Source organism: Penicillium antarcticum, assembly GCF_028974205.1.
Source record: "Penicillium antarcticum strain IBT 31339 chromosome Unknown utg000009l_segment0_segment0, whole genome shotgun sequence".
NCBI lineage: Eukaryota > Fungi > Ascomycota > Eurotiomycetes > Eurotiales > Aspergillaceae > Penicillium > Penicillium antarcticum.
The window spans coordinates 540,941-559,026 of NW_026695307.1; the positions used below are offsets into that span (position 1 = coordinate 540,941).

Consider the following 18,086-nt stretch of genomic DNA (forward strand, 5'->3'; position numbering starts at 1 on the left):
CCATCTTTGCTTACTGACGCTGGTTTCTGATTATTTGTTTACCCGTTTCATACCCTCGCAGCGCCGGTAACCCGATATATACATAGCTCATGTGGAAGTTCCACGGTGGTGACTAGGCGCCGGTTTTGTAATATCATACTAGTGAATACTGACACAGAGATTCGAACTAGTTATGATATTCGTTGAGTTCGCCAGCAAGCCTCGGGTCATTGAAAGGACTCAAACTGAATCACAGCAGCGTTTCCATATCTGCTTGATTAAGAGAGAAACCCCAGGTCAAAAAGATCACATCTCATATAGAATCGCTGCTTGTCTAGGGTCCACATTATCCCATCCGCGCGCGTGATCATCTGTTAGTTGTATCACGGTCTCCAACTGGTTTGCTTGGACGTTACCCTCGCAATACGAGGTACCCACTTCTGGTGACTCAAAACTCCAAGACCTCCCTACATTCCCATCACACCTCTATGCTCAAAATGCCGAATTTTCGAGTGTTTACAAGATGGAGAGGCCTTACGCCGGCCGAATCCTCCCAAGGAGAGATCAAGCGAGAGCACAACCGGGAAAATGCAACACTTTCATCAGTTTCAATTGCCATGCCATCACAATGCAACAAACTTCCAGCTCAAATGAAAGAATGGACGAGTGGTTCTTCAATGACAGGCATATTCGAAATGAGCGATTCCAACAAAACAGTCTTTGACGCCGTGATGGCGCCCATTCTCCCGCAAGTCCTGCAAGGAAAGTCTTGTAATGTCTTTGCATACGGCCATTCTGGAAGTGGGAAGACTCATACGATTATTGGATACAACTATGAAGCGATCGATGACCTTGGACTCTGCCTAGCCACGGCTCGTCAACTTGTTGACGCTCTCAATCGCCTGAACGAACCGAACAAACGTGATCCACTAGGTGTCGGAGTTCGCATATATGAGCTACGAAGAAACAGCGCATATGATCTTCTGAATGATGGCGGTGAATGCTTCGTCCGAGAAGGCCCCGATGGACAAGTCTACATCCGAGGCAAGACGGAGATGCTTGAGAATGGAAAAGTGCGAGTGAAGCCCATCGTGACCAAAGCATGCTGGAGCTTTGAGGATTTATCTCGGGAACTTCAAAAGGGACTCAAGTTTCGCGCCACTGGAATGTCGTCTGTGCATGATCAAAGCTCCAGAACCCATGCAGTCATCGAGCTTGAGATAGTGACAAAGACCTTACTTGTGGCGCGTGATGCTGTGATTGAACGAGAGTCTGAGCTGGTCCCCATCGGCAAGTATGCAACGGATGTGTATATTGAAGAGCAGAGCCGGGCCGTCATACGAAATTCCGATGGAGGGTATGCTCCCAATCCCGAGTATCAGGTGGACCAAGCGCGCATCGATGCTGTAGAAGCCAAAAAAGCAGAGTTTGAATCATTCGTGGAGTCAGCAAAAGAACACGAGTCGCAAGTCTTCGATACTATAGCTGGCACGCATGCATGTCTTGGGGGAAAGCTCGTTTTTGTGGACCTAGCTGGATCCGAGTACTACAATGATAAGGGCGGGCCTAAAATGAACCAGAGTGCACAGGAGAAGCAAGTAGGAAGGCATATCAACACTGATTTGCTAGCTCTCAAGGAGGTTATTCGAGCCCGGGCTCAAGGCTCAGCCCGAATTCCTTTCCGATCATCGCCTCTTACTATGGTGCTGCGCCCACATTTCCAAAATTCCGAGGATTCTCATTCAGCTATGATTTTGACAGTCTCGCCTGCATCTAGTGAGTTCGCAGCGACTATGAATACGCTCAAATATGGAAATATGGTTGGGGCTGCGGGATCTTCTAAGTAACTTCGTGTATTTCGATCAAAGCTGAATTCCATGTCAAATTACCATTCACGAGCCCATGTTAATGGGAACAGACTTGCTTCCTAATATTATCAAACCATCTTTACAAAGAACCTGACCCAAGAAGTATCAGCATGTAGAGCCATAGTCAACAGAAGATACTAGGTAGCTCGTGATGTTAGCGATATTGCAGGCCAATATGGACCAGAGCCAGAATTATTTGGCGCGAATGCCTACGAAACCTGATTCTATTTGATCGAATCCATGCACATACCACTGCCGAAAAAGTGGCCGACCACAATGGGATTTCCAATTAAGGGTTCAAGGATGAACATCCTCCTTAAGTGCCTGTTGATCATTCCGGCCGTACCTGTCCCAGGTGCAACATTGCCACACCACAAAGATGCATTCACATTTCATGTGACACTTTCAGTACGACATGGAGTCAATTCTCAGAATGGAAACAAATTGATTAGAGCTGACTGCTTTGAAGTCACTGTTTCAACTATAGATGTCATCACATGTGGATCGATGCACAGGGACGAAATATGTCTCCTCCTGATTTGAAGGAGATATCACTGTCTTGTTACGCCTGTGGAGCAGTGACGGTCCAAATAAAACCCAACGGACTAGTGCCTTGATCTCTCAGGTCAACATTCCGCGGAGCTTAAGGGTCCTAGGGATAAGAAGGGAAGCGCCACAGGGACATGGCAACTGGCACATTCTGGTGTCATTCCAGGACAACAAGAGGGGTGCTTGTCTACGAGTCAGCCTGTAGGAATCAGTCCAATAATGCCACCTGAAGCTTATCCTCTCAGCATAAACACTGTACCTATATCAGGGACAATCCACCACGAGCATGCCAGAACGTCATCACTTCATTCGCACCCACCATTAAGGGATCAAGGGGTGTCATTCACGAGCGATTGTTGACCCTGTCTGTTGCATGCTGTAGAAACTACCTTGTATTTATATCATCAATCATTTCTCCAGCCCGACCGGTTGGTCCTAATCCCCTTCTTATTTCACCTTCGTTCTCCCATACTAGACCGCACTGCTAGTAACCCTCTTTCTCAACTGTACCCTAATATCAAGAATCACCATCCAAAATGCGTTACTTCATCACTGCCACAGTCCTCATCGGCGCCGTGGCTGCCCAAACCACTAGCGACGTCGTGTCCTGCATCGTAAGTAGACCCCAAACCGAAGTAAAAACCAGACCGAAATCCTAACACCAAACCAAGGAATCGGCCATCGCTAACGGAGACACCTCATTCTCCGACTGTGACGGCAAGTCCGCCCAAGATTGCGCCTGCAGCAACAGCGATGCATTCTCCGCCCTAAGCAACTCAACAGAGGCATGCACAGGCATCGACCTAAGCAAACTGACTGACAGCCTCTGCGCAGACACCTCAAGCCGCGAGGCCACCCCGTTCCGCCACGCCAGCGCACCAATGGAGCGCGTGCAAGCGCCCAACGCGCACATGAACATGAACGAGAAGCGCGCCTACGCACCCGCCGAGCCAGCCATGCCCCGCGTCGTCTATGTGACTGAAACTCGCACCGAGTGCAGCTGCAAGGCAACTCCCACACCCAGCGACCCCATGGCTCACATCTCGCAGATCCCTGTTGATGTGCCGGCCAGCTCGAGCATGGGTGCTATGATGGCTGCTTCTTCCGGTGCTATGCCTTCTGCTTCTTACTCGCACGGCATGATGGTTAATGCTGCTTCTTCGTCTGTTGTCTTTGGATCGCAGGCTTCTGCTGCTACGCCGTCGCCTTCTGGTGTTGACGCCAACCGTTTCAACTCTTTCCAGGGTGCTGGTACTAAGAGTGTTTCCGTGCACGGTGGTGTTGCTGCTCTTGGTGTTGCTGCTGTTATGGCTCTTATGGCTGCTTTGTAAGGTGGTGCTTGATGTTTTCGTATTGAAAGGGGTCCTTTTGGAATGAGGTTCTTTTTTTTTTTTTTTTTTTGTACTTGTGATGGGATTGATGGGACTTTTTGGGAGTTGATATTGGAGTCTTTTTTGGTGAGGTTCAGATTAGTTTGTTTTCAGATTGAGTTGTAATGATAAATGAAACATGTCTGGTAATTGTTGCAACCTACAGTTGATGCCTAGTGTCCTTCCTATGTAACGAATCTCCCCGTGCCTCTTTCCATGGCGCCAGAAGTCTTTGTAGACGTGCAATCATAATACCTCTAATTGGGTTCGGCAATGTTAAGAGATGGCAATGTATCTGTTCTTCAATTGTCTATTAATTGAGATGTACTTCCATTGAATGCTCCTGGGTCATGATCATGACGATAGCCAGCGAATGACGTTGGAAGTAACAAAATCCATATTATCATCTTTTTGATTTATACACAACGGCATTAATCCGCCTATCCTCCACTCAAGCATGGACTGCCTGCTGCACCTGAGGGTAAAGCTCAATGAGCTTGTAATAGATCTCAGGATGGTCATTAATCATAACCTGAGGATCCCAGCCCATAGCAACAAAAATAGTCTCAACGCCACTGCCAATAGGCGTCATGAAGACCTGACAGACCTGCAGACCAATCAAAAAAGAGAACGCCATGATGACGGCAGTGAAGTCGCCATCATTGTTGTACGCAGGCTTGGTGAACTGCAGATACAGATAAGCCAGCAGAGCGCAGACATAAGCAACGAATGTCGAGCCCATGGTCAGGACCGGGCCCATGAGGCAATCCTGCACAAGGGCATCGATGCCCCGATCGCGCATCATTTTCCAGGTGTCCTTCGCAGCGGGAATGTACGCCTTGCCGTACAGTGCGATGTGACAGAACGCGTAGCGATTAAATAGCGTGACGAGCCAGTCAAGAAGCGAGATGAAGCATCCTAATACCCACATGGCGATACTGCCAATGAGATTTCCCTGCTGGGCTTCGTGTCGCTGAGCGATCGAACATGCCTGGCGCAGCATCTGAATGAATGCAATGATCAAACTGCCCAGACTTATACTACCAAAAGAGTAGGTAGTCGCACGTCGGAAAGCGCCACGGGTCGAGCCCTTGGGCATACCACCAGCAGACTTGCTCCAGAAGTACCACGACCCATACACACCAGCGATGGTAGTGTGCACGGTATTCTTGATCCACTCGCTGAGCCAGTACATGGCAAAGGTCACATAGACAACCAATCCAATGACCTTAGCTGTGCTGCACCCGCCATTCGCACAGGAAGGATTGGTACCAGAGGAATCAGGCTCGTAGGCGACATAGATCGAGACAAGCGTCACAGAGAACCAGGCTGAGAAAGCGACAGTGACGATTCCACCGAGCGCACTCACGAGGAAAATATGACCGTATCCACGCGCCACGTCCATGGCGGTTTGCAACATGAATGCAGTAAATGGGATGCGCGGGATCCAGCTGATGAAACAGATGATCGCAAATACACCAAATAGCAGGAAGACGATTCCACCTCCATACTGCTTGCGCGCGATGTAGTAAATGCCGGTCGCGAGAGCGAAAACAATGTTCAGAATGCCGGTCGCCCAGATGAATGATTTGGTAAAGTATCTCGCGCCCATAAAGTACAGCCAGGATAAGACGAGAGCAACGACGAGGACGAAGACGAAGAGGACGAGGGTATTGGTGTTCAAGGAGAAATCATTGGCCGCATCGTAGATCCCTCCTCCACTGAAGCCTTTGTTCGTCGCATACTTGTGGATGGTGAGTCCAGATACGGCGACGTATCCGAGGAAGACTGCGATCAGCTGCAGAGACATTAATCCTACGGTCATATAAGCTTCCAGAGCTGCGATTGTGACAAACATACCAAAATACCAGCCCACAGATCGTTCCACTTGGGCTTCTCAACCTTGAATGCCTCGTCGAAGCTGTATCCAGACTGCGGCATGTTCTGCTGGTACGGCGGGGGAGGTTTGGGCTCAGCTGCAGGCTGTTGATAGTTTGGTTGCTGGTTTCCCATAGGCTGCTGAAACTCGGGCTGTTGGTACTGAGACTGCTGGGGCTGCTGGTAATTCCCATGGTTCTGTGCATTGTAGTTGTAGCCCGGTTGAGGCTGGCCCTGGCCAAAGCCCTCGCCGGTATTGTAATAACTAGCAGCCTGTCCACTCATGTCTGCATGCTGTATGTAATTTCAGGGAGAGAAACAATAAAATAGTGCGCAAAGAGAAAATTAGGGGAAGCAAGGAGGTAGTGTGAATCATGACGACATGGACCTGGGAGCAAAGAACCGCGATCGCCAATGATCAGCCTTGTAGGGTTTGCGATCGATAGTTCCAATGAAACCTCAATTTTCAGCTTCGCCAAGTTGCCAAGTGGGTTGCCTGCTTGGCAGTCTTTTTAATCTATGTACAAAAATTGTAGGCCTTCAAATAAAACCCTTTTGCCTTCCAAATGTTCGCCTTGAAGCGCCCAGAATGCAACTCCAGATGGGCCACGCTCAACCCATGATTATGATTACAGAAATTAATGAGAGACCGAGAGAGCAATGGTCCACTCAACGGAATGTGTGTTGCTTCAAATGCCGCCAGGAACCTACGACCCGGTGCTCAATCCCTGGGATTGGGGTGCGCGCTCGACCAGTGCAGTCGTCCGTCGCGGGATGCAGATGGCCTTTAGCGAAGGCAACCGATCGTCGCAGCTTCTCTTCGCGGACGGCAATCCGGCGTTGGGCACGTAGCTCCTCAATGCGACCTTGGCCAACTCGGTGCCTGCGAATAAAGCACTCATCCATGAGCGTGTTGGCATCCAGCAGTTTCTTGGGAACGGTCTGCACGACCTGGAATGCCTCCATGGGATCTGTCACACTTAGGATGTCACGCTCACAGGCTTTGAAGATGGCCAAGGACACACGGAAGAAGGTCTTCGAGCCCTCGTAGAAGAACGCGTCCCAGACTCGGAGTGTAGTCTCCAGGGGCAGAGTTCCAATGAAGACTGACATAAGCCAGTTGGTCAGTCCGAGCGTGATATCTGGCAGCCGAGAATTCACGGTCAAAGGAGGCATTTTGCCCCGTCCTGACGGGGTGCCTCCCATTGCGGCGATCTTGGAATAAATTCCAGGCATAGAATCCCGAAGCAGTACCATGAGAATCCAGAGGTCAATGTTCGCACCCTCTAGACTGATCTCGTGGGTTCCAGGCAAGTAGTCTGAAGCGATGATATGGAGCATCCAAAAAGCTTTTTCTTCGGGCAAGAAAAGCAGCAGCATGCCCGTGATGAAATTAAGAGACTGGGTGTATCCAATTTTGGAATTATGCAGCGCGAAGGCATACAGGACTCGGCGTAGAGACTGAATCATTTGTGTCTCTGTGGTGACATTAGAGTAATTGGGGTTACTGCTCCCAGAATTCTCTGTTTGTTCAGGCACCTCTGGCTTGAAGTGAAGATTGTCGGGGAATGTGCGATGGAGGTCACGCTCAATATGCTCCTTGTCGTCATTGCTCGGCGAATTCATCGCACTCTCCACAAGTGTATCGTAGTGGCCCAGGTTTCGGTTCAAAAGCTCGTACCCGCCGGCATAAAAGAACCAAGCTGCACCTCGGTATTCGGGAGGAATCCCCTTGCGCACAAATCGCTTCACTTTGGAGGACTGCGGTGGGAAAGTGATTGGATCTACCGTTGGCAGCCCATGCTCCTTGAGCATCTCGATCCATTTTGATCTCCGATGATCCACATGGTTTGAATAAGTACCTTTCCAGGCCTCGTGTTCATCCAGGGTCACGTATTGGGTAGCTTTTCGGAACCCATATTCGTCTCGCGGGCCAACTCCAGGCAAGAATCGCGGAGGCACTAATCCTGGGATAAACACCTTCGAGGGCTGCCTTTGATGTGCAGGTTGAGCTTCAGCTACCGGAGATTCAGGCTGAGTAAGTTCTGATGTCGGGGACTCTGGGGTGATGGGGTCCAATAACGAAGGTTCCGGTGATTCCAGCAGTGTGGGTTCAAGAGATGTGAATTCTGGCGGAGATTCTGGAAGTATTGGTTGTAAAGGTGTCGGTTCCGAGTATGTTAAGTTGGGCAAAAATGTCAAATCTTGTAGCACCGGCTCGGGGTCTGTGATTTTGGGTGTAGACACTGGTAATGGGGGTATGGGTGGAACATCATCCAATTGTGTAAAGTTCGATGGCACATCATCCAGTGGTGCATCGCGTGACGGAGGGGGCGTTATTGATGGCGCTTTACTTTCCGTATGAGACTTTGGTGATGGAGGCTCTTCGGTCACGTCGCTGAAGCCATCGAGATACATAGAAATCGCGTCTTCAACGCTCATTCCATTATCCATGCCGTAAGGCGCGTCCGGGGTGTCTGGTGAGAGATCGGTGAAAGAGCTGCTTTTGGTCAAAACACTGCTGCGTTCTGTTCCGCTTGCTTGCTCGGTGCTGGAGCGCGAGGTCTCGCCCGAGTTGACGCTTGAACGGGGCGCGTTTTCATCGGCAGGCCCATTGATCGGGAATCGTGGACGGGGCAAGTCCTGAGGGCCGAGTTCCTGTGGGCGACGCTCCATGGATTCTTGCGTCCGCGGTCGTCGCGTGTTCGCTCGAGACGTTGACATAGATATACGAAGTCCACCTCGGTTGGGCGGAGCATTACGGTGATTAGATCTATCGAATTCGCCGTCTCGAGAGGCCCATTTCGGAGGATGGATCTCGGGAGGTGTAGCATAGATAGGAGGGCGAGTTGTAGATCGGGGGGTTTTCCATTCGTCTCTACCCGGGGGGGCGCCTAAACGGGGCGGAGTAGGCGGCCATGGGTTTTCATGATTGGGAGGGTATGATCGGGGAAGAGGAGAGCGCGAACGCGGGTCCGGTGGGTGATGCGGCGGGTGATGCGGAGAGCGAGGAGAGCGAGACGAGCCTCTTGGTGCTGATTTTGAAGGTCGCGCGCGCGGATCAATCGTCAAAGAATCCAATCGCGGTGGAAGGGGTACTCTGCGCCGGCCGGGCAGATCGAATTCAGCCGGAGGCGGGTATCGAGAGTTTGCGTTTTCTGTGACCATGGCCACGATTTAGCACCCAGATCCCGCTGGACATTGATTATCGTGACTGAAGGGGAATTTGCGAAGGAGTGGTCCAAGACCATGGGCGGCTATTTGGAAGTCGAAAAGTTGAGAGATGGAGATAGACTCGGCGCGTACTCCGGCGGCTGAGAATGTAGCTAAAGAGGCCTCACTAAGAGGAGAAAAAGAGCGAATAGGAATGTAACGAGAGACAGAAAGTAATTGGCAAATTCCGGGGGGCAGCCTGCCAGAGGACTGTGGAAAAAGAAAAGAAGGGTGAAGTTGAGACAAAATCAACAAGCCCTGATTGGGCCTAGTGCCATGTGACGTAATAATCCAAGGGGTTTCAGAATATTCCAAGGTTCTTTTTGTGTAGATGTTGTCAGTGATATCTGCATGTTATTATATGAGATTGTTCTGGGGTAGATGTACACGAGTATACAGGTATACAGGTAGAGGTATATACTGGTGATAGATCACATCTATAGCGAACCACGGCTACACGGCGATCCGCGATCTAATACGGTAAGCCCCTGAATGTTTCTAGAAAACCGTTGGGCTCCAGTCTAGCCGTCGATTATCCGTTTCCAGGCTTGAAATTTTAATTAAAAAAATTGAATCTTTCAATATACATATAACGTTAGTCGTAACTATCAAGTTGGAATGTTCGCTTTCGGACAGCCGGAACGGACATGTCATGTCAGCCATTCCGCGCCGCTGAACTTAATCATTGGGATATCATTTCTATCATTTCTATCATTTCTCATCTGTACGTTTGCATCGTTTATACGGCTTCCGGATGTCGAGTCCAATGCTCGGTACATATGTATCGAGGTGCCAGCTGCAGCTGCATTTCACTATTGACCTGTACCAATGAGCCCATTTGTCCAACATGGCCATTGTCCACCCGGCGACCAGATCTCCAGCTCACATCCGCCCCAGTAGCTGGGCCGATGTAATTATTCTTCTCTGTCCCCTGCAGGAAACGGCTTCTAACTTTCCCTCTCTAGGGCCTTCGGGGAATTGCCGCACTATTCGTAGTTGCGAGCCATGCCTGCCTTTCCTTTGCGACATACTTGATCCCACCATCCTTCGCGGAAACCGGAACATCAACCCTATTTCAGCGTCCATTTTTCAGATTGGTGATTCAGGGTCAAGCTTGGGTGGCCATCTTCATGGTGTTACTTGGATTTGTGAATGCCCTCAAGCCACTCCAGCTAGCCCGCCGTGGAGCTACTGCCGATGCCCTCAGCACCTTATCAACTGGTGCCTTTCGGCGCAAGGGGAGACTTGTCTTCCCCGCGGCCCTAATGACATTTCTGGCTTGGCTCTTGTGTCAGTTTGGGGTATTCCAATTGGCTCGCCAGGTAGATGCATACTGGTTGAGGGCAACAAGTCCCAAACCAAGCTCTTCTTTGATCAATGCCATCGTTGATCTTGTTCGAGGGGTGGCTGGTACTTGGCTGTATGGAGATAATGCCTATGATCAACCACAATGGGCGTTGAAACATCTCTTCCGTGGCTCGTTGTATGTCTTCATGACACTGCTAGCCTTGGTGAATACCACGCCGCTGTTTCGCATCTGCGCCCAAATAGTGCTCTACGCTTTTGCTTGGTTAACACTTGATGGTAATTGTTAAGTCATTCCTAATATATATGCAGAACTGACAAATTCAGGGACTGTCGGTATCAACATCTTCGCTGGCATGATAATGGCCGAAATGTCATTTTACAACCTGTCTGCCCTTCGACCGCGCGTGCTGTTCAGAATACTTCCCCATGGACTTGTCACACTAGGCTTCTATATCTGCTCCTACCCCAGCGAATACTCAAACCAAGCAGAATGGTCTTCCCAGCTCGCATCCCTCGCCCAGACCATCTTCCCGAAAAACGCCGATATCAGCAGATACTATGCTGGTCTAGGAGCACAGATGATCTGCTTAGGCGTGATGCTGTCACCCTTCCTGCGACGGATTCTTTCCCACCCGGGACTTTTATGGCTCGGTTCGATCAGTTTCCCGCTCTACCTTATACATGGGCCTCTCATGCGCTCTGTCCTGGTCTACCTTGTCTACTTGCCCATGTCAATTGGCTTCAAGCCGAGTTTGCTAGCAGATGGGACAGTAAATCCGGAGTCGTACATTCCCAAACCGAGCCCGCTCCGACTTACTGTGGTTCTTGTGATCTTCTTTGCATTTTTGCTCTATGTTGTTCAACAGTGGACGAGATATGTGGAGCCGAAGATGGCCGCACTGACGGATGCTTTCGAAAAATTCTCACGGTCGTGGGGGAAGAACGGGAGGTGGGCTGTCAAGGAAAATGGATCGTTATTACCTGTCAATTCTGCCAAAGAAATCAAGACATGACAAGCTCATGTTTATTTGTGATCTATTAGCGTGTTGTTCATTTGCAGGCTATGCGATGGGAAGGAAGCAATTGGCGACGACTAGCACATTTCTACAGGTCTACATTCCTACAAACAATACATAATTTCCCAGATTCTTCAAATTGTGTGCTTGTGAGGTGTATAGAAATGTATCCACAGATGCACCAATCAATTCAAGTACAAAGTGATGTATATCTCCGACGCGATGTGACCTCGCAAAATTTACCAGACTGTGCGACTTAACCTCACATCCATATTCCTCTGCCGAACAAACCACGCATTAAAAATTTCCCAATCAGCATCAGGATCCTTCAACTGAATCTAAATACCAGTTAGACACCTCACATAATATATAAAAATGGACCCACTCACCGCAAAACGCAAGAAAAGCGACGGGATCAGCTTATAAATCTCTAACAAACTAATATTCTTCCCAATGCAGGTCCTCGGCCCCGCCCCAAATGTAAAAGTCGCCCGTAACATCTTCTGCCTCCTCTCGTGAAACGTCTCCTCGGTTTCACTATCCATTCTCAGCCACCGTTCTGGAATAAAGGCCTCCACATCATCCCCGAAGACATGGTGTCGATGTATAATCCATGGATTAGCCCCAACAACAGTTCCAGCAGGTAAGAATGGGCCCCCATGAGGAAGTTGTAGACCCTCAGCGGGCACGACCCGTTCAAGCATTAGCCCCACAGCGGGATGTAGACGCAGAGCTTCTTTAACGACTGCATCTAGGTAAGGGAGTTGTTCTTGGCTTTGCTTCCACGAAACAGGTAATGAGATTCTGTTTTCTTCGAAGGCGTTGTTGAGTTCTTGGTTTAGTTTCTTGTAAACACGTGGGTTTTTGAGGGTGTAGTAGAGGATTGCGCGGAGGGAGATAGCTGTTGTGTCTGAGCCAGCGTTCATGTTGCTGACGGTGTATGAGAAGACTTGGTTGTCATTGACTATGTTTGAATGTTCGGTTTTTGCTTCTAGAAAACGGGCGAGAAAGTCTTTGTGTGGGGATGAAGATGTGCTTGTTTGCTTAAGTCGTTCGTCGAGTCGTGCGCGTGCAAATCGTGCCACTGCGCCCGTGGAGCCTCCTCCGAAGAGGTTCTTGAGAGGGTTTTTGATGAATAGATAATCAAGCCATGGCATCTGACCAATCTAGATGTTTTGGATATTAGCTCTGGCTTTTTTGGTTTCTGCTAACAGACGATGCATACCTTGCCCGAATAATCGAGCATATGCTCCAGCGCAACAATAATCCCATCAACATCACCACCCTTCTCGAGAAATCCAAGTGGTTTGCTGAATGTCAATTCACCAATGACATCGAATGCATCTAGAATTATTTTATTAGTCGCTTATAAACTTTGCAGTCGGAACAGGTTGGAACAGGAAACATACAATACTGCAACCAAGCAGCAATATCACAAACCGTCCCCGATTCCACAAACCGATCCAACTTTCCAAACAACGTCGATATAGTCTTATCAACAAACGGTTCAAACTCAGTAAGCGTACTCATAGAATAAGCCGACGAAATAGGCCGTTTAATGGCGGCATGAAATTCTTCATCAGTTGTAGTAAAAAGAGTAGGCGTCGGTCTCCCTTTTGCTAATTGTTGTTGAACACAATAAAAATCCGTCTTGTGATGAAGTTAGCCAAAAACCTTCTTAATAAATATGTTGGGTAGCATATACCTTCTGGTATCCTTTGTTAATACCATAAATAATTTTCAACGCATCCAAATCCCGCACGCTGATTACATTCGGCCCTAGCCGGACATAATCTCCATGTTTCTGGTGGAGCTTGTAAAGTGTTACTTCGGCGCATCCTTTGGCTACATCGATGAGTCTCCAGATATTGGAGAATTTGGCTAGGAATGGTCCGGGTATTGAAGACGCTCCTGGTGTGAGATAGTTTCTTGTGAGGTAGAATATAGTAGTGAGGACTAGGAATGCTGGGAGGTGCTGTGATAGGAAAGTCAATGAGTCCGATATCACTGCCATGATGGTTTAAATGTGAGTCTCCGATAACTAGGAACACGGGGGGATGTGTCTCTCTCTTATACTGCCTCTATTCCCGAGGTTGGTTTAGTCCAGGTTTATGTACCCCAATAAAGACTCTGGGGCAAATGCGGGGAAATGCTTCCAACGAGGGATTATTCCGCTCTGTTTGATATTCCAAGGTTGGCATACTCGTATATGCAATTGGACACTTGTAATAGGCAATTCAAATAACCAGCAGGAAAGAAAGTTGCATATAACATTCGGATTTGTGATCTAGAGGGAGAATGGTCTAGATTGCCAGTCAGTAATCCCTCGACACTTTCGCCTGAGCAGTCATAGTTGTATAGATGACTATTTAGGGCACCAAGAAAGCCGTCAGTTCTTGACGGAAGCAGCCCGCGAAGAGAACCCTCGACACTCTTTACCCAAGATATCTCACTCTACAATCGAGACACACACAAGAATGGTGAATAAATATTTCGCTTTGAGAGTGCAACAATAACATGAGAGCGTGTAATTCGTAAGCCATAGCATGAATATTCCAATCCTTGACCCCGTGCCGCAGCGCAGCGTGCATCGATCAAGACAAGATTCCGGCATGCAGGCATGGTTCCGCGTCCAACTCCAGAGAACCCCAGAGAAAAAGTCCTCTATTCAGAAATCACCCCGTTTCCCGGCCGAGCAAAGCACACACATTCATACTCATCAGCAAGCATGCTTCCGAGTCCACTCGCGTGCAACCTCCTCATAGCGAGCCCGGTCGTTTTTGTATTGCTCAGCGATCCTCCCCTCGACAGCATCATCGGGCATGGGTTCGGCCAGTAGCTGGCGAGCGAATTGGAGAACGGCTGAGATCTTGGAGCTAGGTTTCCACTCGTCCGCCCGTAACATGCCTAGGCACATGCTTCCCTTGTCATCGTTTGTCACGTTTGGGTGGTAGATTTTCGTGGCGAAGGAGACGGTTGGTGGCTTGAAGGGGTACTCGGTCGGCAAGGAGAGCTTGACTAGGAATTTTCCGTTCTGTGTTGGTCGGATAAGGGGTTAGCGAACCTGCTTGGTGAGTTGGAGCTGGAGGCGCGGGTTCGCGGGGCAGACCCCTCCTCCCCCAGACGCACTGTGGACGGCGAACGCGACTTGACAGATGTTCTAGGGAGTCTGGGGGTTCGTAGTTGACATACGTGGAATGGTGATTTCTCAGGGCCTTCCATGTGGACCTTCCACTCGTACAGGTTGGCTTCGTCGGCGAGCTCGACCATGATCCCCGCCGGAGGGGATTCGGTGAGCTCAGTTAGCTCCTGTTGTTGATATCAAGGATTAGCACACTGGCAAATATTAATCCAGAGGTCATCACAGGCCCGTACCTTGGCTATACGCTTCTGGCTGCCCATTTTGACGTCGAATGTGGAATCTGGCGGGGTGTGGGTGCAGGGAGGTTCAGGAAATCGCAGATCAACGCGTCAATGCAACTCTCGAAAGTTCAAAGCTAAGATCAAAATGGAGAATAAGAGAAGGACTAGGATTAGACTGTGACTCAAGTTGCCATTGGCTTTGGATCCAAGCTAGAAGCTAGTGGGGGGCAAAGACGTCAGTCCCCGATAAGCGTCCAACACGCGAGTTTGGACGCGCGTATCTATTTATATTGAGCCCTACGGTTTGAGTATACCCTACAGCGCCTAAGGAAAACAGTTGGGTGGTTATGCTGGAATTTCCAATCTATCTGCGCATTTTATATTCCCTTACATCCATCACTCTCGCTGAAGCATGACCATTAGGCCCATCAACCCAAGCATGACCGTCTTGAGCCAAGGGTGCTCAGACAGCATAATGGTAACATATCCTCTGTTCCTCCCTGTCAGCCGTATATCCACGATATCTTTTCAGGAGGATCACTTACACCATGGGAATGTATCCACGCACACTGCCCACAATATCTTCCTTGCGGTTAAGGTGGTCTTGGTCCTGGGCGTAAAGCTCGACGTCATCGGCAAGGTTGTTGTCACCCTGTGTGTAGATTGTCAGCGGATTTAGCAAGTCAAATGGGTCGCGTTTGCCTACCTTGGTAAGGAGCATGTGAGAGTCGGGTGCCGTGTCCCTGGAAATTTGCGTCAGCTTAAAGGACCAAAAAACTCTGGTTGTGTGGCATCGGATAGGCCTACACTGTAATTTCTTTCACCTTCCTGGCGTTCACGCGCCCTTCGACCTCAGGGAATGTCCGCACTACGCGGTGAACGATCGGGATGTCTTTGCCTCGGACATTATAGACTACAACCTCTCCAATTTCCGCGCGAGGGCTCCGGTTCCACAAGAACAATAGGTCACCACGCTGGAAGGCCGGTTCCATTGACCCAGACAACACCACGACAATTGGCGAGCTAGATGCGGAGGCCACAGACAGACCCTTCCATAGCATGAAGGCTGTGGATAGAACCAACGCAAAGTTCAAGGCTTGTGCGATTGAGTGGCGAGCGTTCGCCATGGTGGAAGAGAGGGAGGATAACATGGTGGGCGGATCGTGGTCGGGGATGTGATGATGCCGCTGAATAGACTATAATGGGTTAGTATTGTCGCCAAAATATTCCACAGCGAGGCAAGAAAAAGAGAGAATACCGTACCTTTTGTTGGCCTGGACTGGTCGTGTGTTTTGATGCGGAGAGGTGTCCTCGTCGGAGATCGGCTTGGCGCAGATCTCCACACTCCGCCCTTGTATACAATGCTGTGAACTGCAGAAGCATCATGTTTGTACTATCCTTACAATTTGTGTTGAGCTCCTGGTAGACCAAGCTTCTTGTAATTTTTCTTCTACGCCAGCTGTACTCGGCCTTGCCACACAACAAAGTCTGATATAAATACAGTGAAGATTTCCCCCTTTAGTGAATTGTGGCGAGAGATATCTTGAAAGACAACGGATTTAAATGAACTGTGGATCTCTTTTACCATTCCAGTTGTTCTTTCTTCTCAATATCAAGTAAGGGCATGGGCCTATTACTCAATGGGCGGAATTCAGTATTGAGACCAATGGCCATCAGCTATCTCAAGAAAACGACCTCGTTTCCTAAAATGACAGTTGTGCTCCATTCAAGACTTTAACTATCAGTCTCACGCCTACTATGACACTATTATGACTCATTGAATTGCTAGTCTATTGTACCTTACAGTACGCGTTGCTAAGGGTTTTCCCATCTCACCATGAGATGAAAAGCCAGGCTTCTGCTTGATATAAATGGACATCATGAGAACACTTTTCATTATTGTCCCCGCTACTCCGTATTTTCTACTATTTGCGAGAAGCATCAGGTCGTCAACGTGGCTAAAACACCCACATTTCATATTTCACGTATGGGGTATGGATCAGGACAGGGACCGGGTCAGAATCCAGGTCTGACCAAACAGCACAATACAACAGTCCATGTGAGTCCTCACAAATTAGACAGAGGCAATTACAAAATTGAGATCATTATCGCATTGAATGCATTTCAAATTCTCATACATCAAGACTGCGGGAATATAGGTGTCTTAGAACTTTGGTTTTGGTTGCCTACGCAGACTTAATAACGGGATCAAAAGGCTTGTTTTCTAGATCTGTTGCGTGCTCACCCATCGTGGTATAGTACAGTGGGGCTCATGAATATCTAGACAGCTACTAGTAATAGACGGATGAAGTAGTGACAGTTGCAATCATCTCTTAAGTTTGAGCAGGATCACAAAATACACTAACAAGCAGAGCTCAGTTAAGGGGGAATTCTATATTAAATGAAAACTACTCCCGCTGAGGCATGGATCAGGTGTATAACTGTAGAGTACGTACGGGCGTATCTAAATGGAAGCCTTCATAGAGAGGTATTCCAGCATTTGACGCACCGAAATATAATCTGAAACTTGATTTGACCAGGGCCCAGACTGACGGTGGAGACTACAAGCTCAGCGTGTTCTCGCCGAAGCCTATGATGGGTCCATCAATCCCGATAAAAACAGATCGATGCAGATCATCCGTTAAGCCACGAGACAAGTTTATGAAGTGAGATGATGCAATCTACCTAGGAATTAGACAGTATTTGTGGTTAACCTACGCAAATTTTGGGACGGTTTCATATTTCGGCATGTTTCGTACTAGGACCTCTATCACTGCCGCAGAGATAACATGACTGGTCTATTTCGCGGAAGTTATTCTGCGATTAACCCTATTATACTTTTCTCACTGGGTACAATGCTCTACCAGGGGCTTGAACTAGCGGGAAACAATAGCTGCCGATCGATGCATGAGTTCATCCTCAGAGTGAGGGTTCGGATCGGGTGCTGATATGCTTGGTTCTTCAGCTGGTGATTCTCAAAGCATCCACAATAGCTTTCAACCTGTGATTCACTTACGGATTGTATCTAGAAGACAAAATTGACATCATTTGTTGATCATTTCTATTTCAGATCAAGTCTCATTTTCAAAGAGAAAGTCACCTTGAAGGTGCGCGGGGAATTACCTTAACACCTTGAGGAATGCCGAGCTAGCTATCCCTGTCAATTTGGGTCATTAGACAAAATCCGATGGACTTTAATGGATGTTTTCCTTGGCAAGATAAACGCCACTTTAGTGTCAACTATGCAGGGCCCGGGATTTACATGTAGATCTCTTTGAGAGCAACACAAAATGTTCAACTATAGTACCGTCTCTCGGTAGCTAGGTAATCGGTAGATCACAAGCAGATATTCCTCGGCGCATTTTTAGGTGACTGACGCGTGTTAATAAGGAACCGGACTCGAACAACTCCACATCCGCAGATCCCAAGGGGGCATTCCGAAGGGTAAGGTTTCCAAAATTATGTCCGACCAGGAACATTAGCGTAACATGATAAAAGCAGAAATCCCACCTCGGATATAGTGTTCTCAAGGGTCGGCATGT

At 48.7% G+C, this 18,086-nt stretch overlaps 8 protein-coding genes across 8 annotated transcripts; 3 read left to right on the forward strand and 5 right to left on the reverse strand.

Annotated features, from left to right (window-relative positions):
• Nucleotides 1-476: 476 nt before the first annotated feature.
• On the forward strand, nt 477-1,826 carry N7508_008559 (kinesin family protein; the record flags this gene model as incomplete). The annotated part of the gene is made up of 1 exon (XM_058466623.1): nt 477-1,826. One exon carries the CDS (start codon nt 477-479, stop codon nt 1,824-1,826), a length of 1,350 nt encoding a protein of 449 aa, XP_058314469.1.
• Nucleotides 1,827-2,932: 1,106 nt separating this feature from the next.
• N7508_008560 (uncharacterized protein) lies at nt 2,933-3,727 on the forward strand (the record flags this gene model as incomplete). Its single annotated transcript, XM_058466624.1, has 2 exons — nt 2,933-3,010; nt 3,068-3,727. The coding sequence occupies 2 exons, from the start codon at nt 2,933-2,935 to the stop codon at nt 3,725-3,727; spliced, it is 738 nt and encodes a 245-aa protein (XP_058314470.1).
• Nucleotides 3,728-4,217: 490 nt separating this feature from the next.
• Nucleotides 4,218-5,929, reverse strand: N7508_008561 (choline transporter-like family protein; the record flags this gene model as incomplete). The annotated part of the gene is made up of 2 exons (XM_058466625.1): nt 4,218-5,564; nt 5,627-5,929. 2 exons carry the CDS (start codon nt 5,927-5,929, stop codon nt 4,218-4,220), a joined length of 1,650 nt encoding a protein of 549 aa, XP_058314471.1.
• Nucleotides 5,930-6,313: 384 nt separating this feature from the next.
• On the reverse strand, nt 6,314-8,812 carry N7508_008562 (putative GTPase activating protein (Gyp3); the record flags this gene model as incomplete). Its single annotated transcript, XM_058466626.1, has 1 exon — nt 6,314-8,812. One exon carries the CDS (start codon nt 8,810-8,812, stop codon nt 6,314-6,316), a length of 2,499 nt encoding a protein of 832 aa, XP_058314472.1.
• Nucleotides 8,813-9,704: 892 nt separating this feature from the next.
• On the forward strand, nt 9,705-11,178 carry N7508_008563 (acyltransferase family protein; the record flags this gene model as incomplete). The annotated part of the gene is made up of 3 exons (XM_058466627.1): nt 9,705-9,767; nt 9,823-10,441; nt 10,490-11,178. The coding sequence occupies 3 exons, from the start codon at nt 9,705-9,707 to the stop codon at nt 11,176-11,178; spliced, it is 1,371 nt and encodes a 456-aa protein (XP_058314473.1).
• Nucleotides 11,179-11,426: 248 nt separating this feature from the next.
• On the reverse strand, nt 11,427-13,195 carry N7508_008564 (cytochrome P450; the record flags this gene model as incomplete). The annotated part of the gene is made up of 5 exons (XM_058466628.1): nt 11,427-11,519; nt 11,571-12,347; nt 12,407-12,525; nt 12,591-12,831; nt 12,887-13,195. Coding segments are annotated over 5 exons (1,539 nt in total), but the record flags the coding sequence as incomplete, so codon positions are not given.
• Nucleotides 13,196-13,900: 705 nt separating this feature from the next.
• On the reverse strand, nt 13,901-14,583 carry N7508_008565 (putative ubiquitin conjugating enzyme (UbcB); the record flags this gene model as incomplete). Its single annotated transcript, XM_058466629.1, has 3 exons — nt 13,901-14,215; nt 14,374-14,490; nt 14,557-14,583. The coding sequence occupies 3 exons, from the start codon at nt 14,581-14,583 to the stop codon at nt 13,901-13,903; spliced, it is 459 nt and encodes a 152-aa protein (XP_058314475.1).
• A 357-nt stretch (nt 14,584-14,940) lies between these two features.
• On the reverse strand, nt 14,941-15,930 carry sec11 (signal peptidase complex catalytic subunit SEC11; the record flags this gene model as incomplete). Its single annotated transcript, XM_058466630.1, has 5 exons — nt 14,941-15,034; nt 15,090-15,196; nt 15,251-15,287; nt 15,352-15,740; nt 15,808-15,930. 5 exons carry the CDS (start codon nt 15,928-15,930, stop codon nt 14,941-14,943), a joined length of 750 nt encoding a protein of 249 aa, XP_058314476.1.
• Nucleotides 15,931-18,086: the final 2,156 nt, after the last annotated feature.